Source organism: Mustela nigripes, chromosome X (assembly GCF_022355385.1).
Source record: "Mustela nigripes isolate SB6536 chromosome X, MUSNIG.SB6536, whole genome shotgun sequence".
NCBI lineage: Eukaryota > Metazoa > Chordata > Mammalia > Carnivora > Mustelidae > Mustela > Mustela nigripes.
The window spans coordinates 101,425,658-101,436,008 of record NC_081575.1 but is presented as its reverse complement, the minus strand read 5'-3'; the positions used below and the strand labels follow the sequence as shown (position 1 = coordinate 101,436,008).

The following is a 10,351-nucleotide window of genomic DNA, read 5'->3' as shown; positions in this document are numbered from 1 at the left end:
CATGATCTCAAGGTTGTGAGATCCAACCCCGAGTCAGGCTACATGCTCAATGCAGAGTCTTCTTGAGATTCTCTCTCTCCTTTTCCCTCTGCCCCTCCCCGCACTTCTGCATGCTCTCTCTCTCTCTCTCAAATAAATAAAATATTCTAAAAAAGATCCTATGAACTTTCATATATACATTTTTGCATGGGTATAAGCTTTCATTTCTTTCAGGTAAATGCCTGGTAGTATAACAGCTAGATATAATTGCAGGTGTATGGTTCACTTTTTAAGAAACTGATAAACTGTGGTAAAAGCTTCATGTTTATCTCATTTCAAAATCTTTTGATGGCTTCATAGTATTCATACACACACACACACACCACTTTATCCATTCATCTGCTGATGGACATCTAGGTTCTTTCCATAGTTTGGCTATCATGGAAATGAAATCTTGCCACGTGCAATGACATGGATGGAACTAGAGGGTATTATGCTTAGTGAAATAAGTCAATTGGAGAAAGACAATTATCATATGATCTCCCTGATATGAGGAAGTTAAGAGGAAATGTGGGGGCTTTGGGGGGGTAGGAAATGAATAAATGAAACAAGATGTTATTGGGAGGGAGACAAACTGTAAGACACTCTTAATCTCATAAAACAAACTGAGGATTGCTGGGGGGAGGGGGTAAGGAGAGGGTGGTTAGGTTGTGGGCATTGGGGAAGGTATGTGCTATGGTGAGTGCTGTGAAGTGTGTACACCTGTGTAAACCTTCACAGACCTCTACCCCTGGGGCTAATAATACATTATATGTTAATAAAAAACTTTTAAAAATTTAAAATAAATATAAAAAATAATAAATGCTGCATACAAGTGCTTCATCACATTAAAATCAAGTAGTGTTAGTCCCCCAAATTTCCTTTTCTTTTTCAAAGTCACTTCACCTATTATTGTACCATTGTATTTCCGTGTACATTTTACAATGTATAAATTTCTTTTAAGAAAAGTCTTGTTGGGATTTTGGTGGAAATTTTACTAAATCTACAGATCACCTTAGGGAGAAATGACAACCAAAGCATCTTATTTTCCAGTCTCTAACTATTTTTTTATGTAATTTTTTTATTGTGTTATTTTAGTCACCACAGAGTACATCATTAGTTTTTCATGTAGTGTTCCATGAATGACTGTTTGCATATAACACCCAGTGCTCCGTGCAATCTGTGTCATCCTTAATACCCATTACCAGGCTAACTCTTATTTCATTTGTTTTCCTTTTATGTGCTGGCAGGTACCTATATTACAACATGGAATGATAATGGTGATAGTAGCTATTCTTATCTAATTTCCAATTTCCATTCGTTCTCCACTAAGCATGATGCTTGATAGAGGGTTTGTTTGGTGGTGGCTAGCCATTATTTAGTTTGAAAACATCTCTTCTTTTTTTTTTTTTAATTTATTTGACAGAGAGAGAGATCACATGTAGGCAGAGAGGCAGGCAGAGAGAGAGAGAGAGGAGGAAGCAGGCTCCCCGCCGAGCAGAGAGCCCAATGCGGGACTCGATCCCAGGACCCTGAGATCATGACCCGAGCCGAAGGCAGCGGCTCAACCCACTGAGCCACCCAGGCGCCCTAAAAACATCTCTTCTTATCACAGATTAATACTGACTTTTACAGAGCAGATATTTAACAACTTAGATATTTTTCTCTTTTAATTTGTCAATGTGGTAAGCCTGTCCTGTACTTACTTGCCTTCAAATCATTCTTTCCTCTTTCCTTACTCTGCTCTCTAGTGTTCAGGAGATAACCTCTGTAGGCTCCAATTCCTAAATTCTCCAAAACTTGGCTGTTCTCATGGTTCCGGCAGTAAGGACACCAGCAGATTATAGCCCAGAAGGACAGGAAGAGCCTTTTTCCTCTGTATCAGGCGGCTTCTCCTTCAATGGTTATATCTTCTCCGTGACTCTAGCTCTAACTCCCATTTTACTGGTTAACCATGGTTTTAGATTCTGTTGATGCCAATTCCCAGTCTCCTGTAACACTACTTCCTTCTTCAGTTTCTCCTTCTACACTAGAAATGGGAGTGACTTCCTAAAGTTCCTAAGTATTGGTGTGCCTGACTACCTGGTTTGGCCTCTCCGTCATCTGAATAACCAATATCTCGCATTAAATTCCATCTGAGTTATAGAATTAGAGTAATTTCTGTTTTCCTGTATAATTTCTGACAGTTGCACTTAGCTAATTATACTAATTAATTTGACTTTCTGTGAATCCTCTTTTCATTCCTAGAAAAAATTCAGCTCAGTCACAAACAATTAAATGTACTCAAGTCTCTTGGATCACATATAACCAAAACAAAACAAAGCAAAACAGCCCTAGGGCCCTGACACTTCCTCTAAATAATTCTTTTTTTTTAAAGGATTTTATTTATTTATTTGACAGAGAGAGAGATCACAAGTAGGTAGAAAGGCAGGTGGAGAGAGAGGAGGAAGCAGGTTCCCTGCTGAGCAGAGAGCCCACTGTGGGGCTCGATCCCAGGACCCTGGAATCAGACCTGAACTGAAGGTAGAAGCTCAGCCCACTGAGCCATCCACGTGCCCCTCTCTAAATAATTCTATTTCTCTCTTCTTCACATTCTTCTCAAAAATAATTTTCTGCACTCACTAGTATTGTCTGTGTATTCAAAAAATTCTAAGAAGATAAAAAATGCAGAGACATATTCAGCTTGCAAGAAAATTCCAGCACTACACCTAAAACTCTGTAGAGTTACTTGTGGAAAACAGCCCAAGTGGTACTCAGAAGGATATTTATAGTCTTAAGTATATTTATTAATAAAATAGTGCAGCCACTATGGAAAACAATATGGACGTTACTGAAAAAATTCAAAACAGAACTACGATATGGTCCAGCAACCCCACTTCTGGGTATTTATTGCAAGAAAATAAAAACACTAACCCAAAAAGATATATGCCCTATATTCACTGCAGCATTATTTATAATAGCTAACATATGGAAACAACTTCAGGATCCATCAATGGATGAAGGGAAAAAAGATGTGATACACACACACACACACACACACACACACAAATATACACACATATATTCACAGTGGAATATTATTCAGCCATAAAAATAAAATCTTGCCATTTGCAACAACAAAGATGGACCTTGAGGTGCATTACACTAAGTAAAGTGAGTCAGAGAAAGACAAATACTATATGGCCTGATTTGTATGTGGAATCTTAAAAAAAAAAAAAAAAGAGCTCAAAGATAAAGAGAACTGATTAGTGGTTGCCAAAAGCAGGGGGTAGGGGGTGGGTGAAATGGGCAAAGGTTGTCAAAAGGCACAAATTTCTAGTTATAAAATAAATAAGTCTCAGAGATGTTATGTACAGCACGGTGACTACAGTTAATAACACTGTGCTGCATAGTTGAAAGTTGTTAAAAGGACAGATCTTAAAAGTTCTCATCACAAGGAAAACAAAACTGTAGCTATGTGTAGTGATGGATGTGACCTAGACTTACTGTGGTGATCATTTCACAATAAAGAAACTATTGAATCATTATATTGTTCACCTAAACTAATATTATATGTCAATTATACCTCAATAAAAAAAATAAAGGGACGCCTGGATGGCCCAGTTGGTTAAGCAGCTGCCTTCGGCTCAGGTCATGATCCTGGCGTCCTGGGACCAAGTCCCACATCGGGCTCCTTGCTCAGCAGGGAGCCTGCTTCTCCCTCTGCCTCTGCCTGCCTCTCTGTCTGCCTGTGCTCGCTCTCCCCCCTCTTTCTCTCTGATAAATAAATAAAATTTAAAAAAAAGAAGTTTAAAAAAATAAAGTCCATTAGTGATAAGAGAAAACATGGAGACCATAAGAACAAGAAATTAGAAGAAAAAAGAGTAGGCTAATTTGAAAAAGAATAAAAACAATAACTAGAAATAAAATAAAAATACAGTTATTGAAATTAAAATCTCAATGAACAAAAAATCGAAATATTTACAACATGCAAAAATTTCAAGAAACTAGAGAAAAAATACCATACTGAACCCAAAGAATAGAATGTAGAAAATAATGAAGTGCAGAAATGATGAATCAGAAGACAGTGGAGCCAACTACCAAAAGCCTGATATAACTGATATAACTGACAGTTTTATAAATTTCATCAAAAAACAAAAGAAACACAAGTAAGTGATATTAGTTAAATAATATTGTATACAATATAGGTGCAAACGGAATTAAAAAATTATAAGTATAAATTATATTTATAATTTTAAAATTATAAGTAATTATTCACACTAATTACCAAATGGTGAATAAGGATAGCTTTTTGCATAGAAACGTATTTCATCTAATAAACTCAGAAAAAATGATAGAAGTACAAAATTAACATTATGCAACCTTTAATTAATGGATAAATATGCTAATCTTCAAAGATTGTGAACATGAACACAAAGGAAAACAGACATTAGGTTCCTTATGATAGAAATTCACAGTATCACCTATGGGAAGTCTTTCCAAACAAAAAAAGAGAGAGTAAAAAACTATACTTTAATCTGATGAAACTTCTGATTTAAAGAAGTACAGAGGGAGAAGAATACCAGTGTTGCAATCAGCAAAACCCATGCCATATAAAACTGGACAAAACATGAGGTTTTTTTTTTCAACAACAACAAAAAAATGACAAGGAAAATAGATAATATGTGGATGTGGGGGGGTGTAGTATCTACAAATTAATGTGCATAAAGAGCAATAACAATGAATAGACTTTTGATTCTGATTCAAGAAAAAAGCATTTTTAAATAGGCACATTTTTAAATGTGAAAAATAACTGGACATTTGATGGTATTACTTTTAAGGTAGGATATGTATAATTGAACAATTATGTTTCATAAAGGATACCTATATTTTAGAAATAGATACTTAAATATTTAAAGATGAAATGGCTTCACATCTAGGATTTATTTCTTATAATTTCAGTGGAAGAGATGAGAGTAGATATGGGTAGAAATGTAACCAGGTAGGCCGTGTGTGGATGATTGAAGTATATTGGTTTTATTATACTATTCAGTCTACTTTTATATATGTTTGAAACTTTCTACTATATATAATATATACATAGCCATTAAATTTAAAACCCCAAGTGATAATAATTATTTAGAAAAAAATATTAATTACTCAATAGGTTCAAGCAGAAATAGATAACTATTAACAAGAAATACAAACTGAAACCATCCTCCAAGTTTCAGTCACTTTCAAGTTTCAGGACAAAGTGGTCAGGGACAAGTTCTAACAAATAACAAACAAAAAATTAACAACCATCTCATGTAAACACATTCAAAGCATACAAAAAGATAGGCAATTTTTCAGCTTACTTTCCTAGTCTACTTCTCCTTGATAAGAAAATCAGCTGAGGACACTTTGAAAACAGAACACTTAAGCCAAGCTCACCCACACAGGCAAAGATCCTAAATAAATTCATATAAGTTTCAATATAGCAGTGAATTAAATAGAAAAAAAAAAGAGGCTGAATCTAAGAAATATAACCATATCACATTAGAAAAAAACTGCCTAAAATACATTAACAGATAAGATTTAAAAGGCATTTGATCATGTACTGAAGTAAAGAAAAAACTTCTGAAAAAAAATTCCATGTGAATGCAGGATACCATTTAGCTAACTAATATTGGAAGGGAACTTCCATCTCCTAAAACTTATAGCAAACAAACTTAAATGTGAAATGTTAGTAGCATCCCCATTAACGTAAGGAGCAAGTCAGCAGTATGTTACCAACTCTACCTGTAAACTGGATCAGAATGCATAGCCAGAGGATAAAAATACAAAAATAAATAAAAGTTAGGAATAGTAAAAAGAAATAGAAATTATTTGTTGCAAATATGATCATCATTTAGAAAATCCAAGGGAAAAGATTATGGATTATTTAAGTAAATAAGGACTTTAAAAAACTGGTGTATAGATAACTATAGTAATATGAACAGTCTTGTCGTACAAAGCAGTAATTATTAAAATATGTTTATATGTATTATAAATGAGAATCAAAACTAAAATGAATTTCACTACACTGTTCAACATTAAATACATCAAAATACCTGGGTCTCACAAAGTTATGCAGATCTGCCTCTTTCCTGTAGCAAGTAGATCTTTTTGAACAAAAAGTTCCCCGAAGTCTGTTTGACTAGTAAAGAAATCCTATCATCACTATGTATTTTCTCTGAGATCTCAGAATCTGTCTTAGCCCCCCTACCTTGTGCTGCAGCTTCTCAATCTCACACCCTGGATGGAACACTGACCCACCATCTGCAAGAGTTTAAGCTGACAAACTGCCCAGTTTACGAAGAGGAGGTGATATTTTCTAAGGAGCCTTTAATCAATGAACCAGGAGCCGAAATGAGGATCTACTTCACGAGAAGACTTTCGGTACTACTCACACCATAACAGAGGGGGCACCACAAAGTTGCGCTCCTTATCGCTCTGCCTGGGGGGGGGGGGGCCCCAGGAGTAGCCGGATGTATGCACACTGACTTCCGTTTTGGGGGTCTGTGGGAGGAGAGGTCTTGTTGCGAGAAGGACAGCGTCGGGGCAGCCCAGGGAGAAATACAGGCTCAACTCCAGGTAACATAAGAATATTGAGTAAGGTTTGAGGGAATCCCCTATATCGAAAGCCATAAGACCACACGGTCCTGTCCCTGCTGTCAGCTCTAGAAGATTCCGGGGACGGATAAACCGATTTAATACTCTGAATTCTTGTTCTGAGAACTCGGAGAAATAATAGCCTGGACCCGGGGTGTTCGTATCGGAGGGGTCAATGTAGGACCTTCTGTGAATTCAGTGGAACTTCCCCTCCCCCATAACAGAGGCATCTCCTCAGATCCGGGCCCCTGCTGTCAGCCCTGGGAAACCCCAGTAGCTGAAGATATTTGACTCGGGTGTTTGCTTCAGGTTATCAGAGGAAGGAGTCCGAGGCTCTACCAGGAGTTGACAAACACCCCTATTTATGTCTAGAGAAACAGCCTCCCTAGAACAGTGGAGGCCCTAAAGAGCCCCACTCTTGCTGTTAGCCCCGGGAGGCTCTTAGTATGGCTGCAGGGCCCAGGTGCCTGTCGCTTCACCTTTTGGTTAGTCGGGGGAAGAGGGGTACATAAAAGCCTTGGTTTAAGGCTATACTATTCAGGTAAGCGGAGGGTGTCCTAGGAATGGGTTTTTTTTTTTTTTTTTTAATTTTTTAAAAGATTATTTATTTATTTATTTATTTGACAGAGATCACAAGAGGGCAGAGAGGCAGGCAGAGGGGGAGGGGGAAGCAGGCTCGCTGCTGAGCAGAGAACCCGATGTGCGGTTCGATCCCAGGACCCTGAGATCATGACCTGAGCCGAAGGCAGAGGCTTTAATGCGCTGAGCCACCCAGGTGACCCCCTAGAGGAATGGTTTTGCATGAAATTCATAACCTTAAACAAGGACTGAGGGGAATTCCTCCCTCAGGACAAAAGGGGTCCCAAAGAATGTCTCCCATGCTTAAACTCAGGTGGATCCTTAGCAAGATTATGAGGCTAAGATGTCTCTCTATCCTCAGTGGTCCCAGGGAGATGAGCCCAATTAAAAGGAGATGATTCAGGCCATTCTAGAGGTCCAAGTGAGAACAGAGGCAGGGAGGATACAGAGTTAGGATCCTCCTCTGTGGTCAGTCTTGGAAAACCTTGGAGAGAACTGCATTCTGACTCTCCACCCTTCCCCCTTTCCCCCCACCGCCTCCCCCACCAAACCCCCCCTCCACTGCAAATCCCAGGATATCAGGTGGATGAGACCCTTGGTGTGATTTTATAGACCTCAGGTCAGTGGAAGCAGGGATACCTGAGAGTCAAGAGTCAAAGGGAGGAGCCAGGGTAAGGAATCTGAGCATTGAGCAGACCACTCATCACAGAACAGAGGCTGTTTCACAGAGCACTCCATGTGATATCATCTCTCAAAGGGGTTCCTGGTTAAGGTATGTTAAACTGAGTCCTTCCTAAGCTCTTTCTCAAACCTTTCAAAAATATGAGTCTTGCTATGAGGGGATAGATCGGAGATCAGCCAAGAGAGGAGTCCTAGGCCCTGCAAGAGGCCAAAGTGAGGGCTCTAGGTGAGGAGTGAGAACCCTATTTATCTTAGGATGGGGAAGGTCCACATAGCTTTGCCATTGCTGTCATCTCAGGACACCCTTAGGCAGAGGTGCTCAGAAGTGGTTCTCCTTCAGTTCCTTCTCCAGGATGTCAGGGAGGTGAGGGCTTTGAACTGAGGGGTCAGCATCAAATCAGTTAAGCAGAGGACCTTAGGTCCTGCAAGAAGTAAAGGTAATGACACTGAATGTGAAGAGAAATACCCCTACTCCACAACAGGGGAGGCACCATAGAGCCTAGGTTTGCCAAATCCTGTATCAGCTCCAGTAGGACTCAGGTACGGGTGGGATGCTTCAGCCCAAGGTGAGCTCTGGTTACTTCCAGAGTCCTCAGGGTAAAGGTTAATCCAAGAAGGGGAGCCTTGAAGGATCCTAGAGTAGAGCCTTCAAGGAAACCTGGACGGATGGCTGTTGATAAAGCCCAAGATAATATCTCCCTGATAGAGGATATCACACCATTTCATCCTCTTTCCTCCAGTTCACTGAATCATCTGTAGTCTTTTTCACACTCGTGCCTGCTTCTCTGACCAGAATCATCATGCCTCGGGGCCAGAAGAGTAAGCTTCGTGCCCGTGAAAAACGCCGCCAGGCTCGAGAAGAGTCAGGGCATCTGGTGGATGCTCAGGCTACTGTACCAGAGAAAGAAAAGCCCTCTTCATCTCCACCTCCTCATTTCAAAGATGCTCCCCAGAGCTCACCTGCCACAGGAGCACACAGTAATCCTCAAATTACTGGCAGAGTCCACTCCACCAGCACTACTGCTGAAGCTGCTCCAAACACAAGATTTAATGAAGGTGCCAAAAAGCAAGTGGAGGAAAAGCCAAATGCCTCACAGGCCAAAGATACCACTGAGCACTGGCCCAGAGGCCCTATAGATAAGAAGGTTGCTATGTTGGTATACTACCTGCTGTACAAGTATCAAATGAAAGAGTCCATTACCAAGGCAGATATGCTGAAAAATGTAATCCAGATTTACAAGAATCACTTCCATGAGATCCTCTGGAAAGCCTCTGAGCACTTGGAGCTGGTGTTTGGCCTTGACGTGAAGGAAGTGGATCCCAACAGGAACATCTATGTTCTTGTCAACAAATTGGAATCCAGCTATAATGGGAGAGTAAATGAGAATGGAGGTGTGCCCAAGACTGGCCTGTTGATGACTGTCCTGGGTGTGATCTTCACAAAGGGCAACTGTGCCACTGAGGAGCAAGTCTGGGAAGTGCTGAATATGATGGGGTTATATGATGGAATGAAGAACTTCATCTATGGGGAGCCCAGGAAGCTCATCACCAAAGATTGGGTGAAAGAAGAGTACCTGGAGTACCGGCAGGTGGCCGACAGTGATCCTCCACGCTATGAGTTCCTGTGGGGTCCCAGAGCCCACGCTGAGACCAGCAAGATGAGAGTCCTAGAGTTTGTGGCCAAGATCCATAATACCGTCCCAAGTGCCTTCCCAACCTGGTATGAAGAGGCTTTGAGAGATGAGGAAGAGCGAGCTAGAGCCAGAGTTGTAGCCAAGGCTGGTACCGCTGCTATGGCAAGTGCACGCTCCAGGGCCATGGCCAGCAGCTTCTCCTGCCCCAAGTAAAGTTTGAAGAAGGTTATTACTATGTGTTTGAAGAGAACAGCTAATGTTCTCATTAGTGAAAGATCAGGGTGAACCTGGAGATAAGAGAGTACATGACACATTTGTGTTCCTGTTTTACATAATAATCTGGATATTTGTCTAAGTGTTTTTTTGTTTTGTTTTTGTTTTTGTTTTTTTGAGAGAGAGAGGATGAGAATGGTGGGGAGGCGCAAGGGGAGAGAGAGAATCTTAAGCAAGTTCCACGCCCAGCACAGAGCCTGACATGGCTTGATCTCATGACCTTGAGGTCATGCGTGAGCCAAAATCAAGAGTCACTTAACTGACTAAGCCACTCAGGCACTGCAATATTGTTCTGTTTAATAGAAGGGTTAACTAGCTTCAGAATCTGAGTTTGTGAATGGTGTAAATCACACATTTATTGACATTTATGAGTTTTAAGAGTAAGCATTTTACTATTTTATAGAACAAATTGGGAATTATTCCATTTTATTCAGTTACTTGGAAAAAGATAATGTAGTAGTGGATTAGGCACTTCCTTGGAAATGTGAAAGAAGTCAGCAGTAAATCCTGGGATCAAGAAATAGAGAAAAAGAAAAAGATGATACATCTTTGTA

At 40.0% G+C, this 10,351-nt stretch overlaps 1 protein-coding gene across 1 annotated transcript; it reads left to right on the top strand.

Annotated features, from left to right (window-relative positions):
* The first annotated feature begins 8,690 nt into the window (after positions 1-8,690).
* Positions 8,691-9,737, top strand: LOC132007443 (melanoma-associated antigen B10-like). The gene has a single exon (XM_059385592.1). It carries the CDS (start codon positions 8,691-8,693, stop codon positions 9,735-9,737), a length of 1,047 nt encoding a protein of 348 aa, XP_059241575.1.
* The last annotated feature ends 614 nt before the right edge of the window (positions 9,738-10,351 follow it).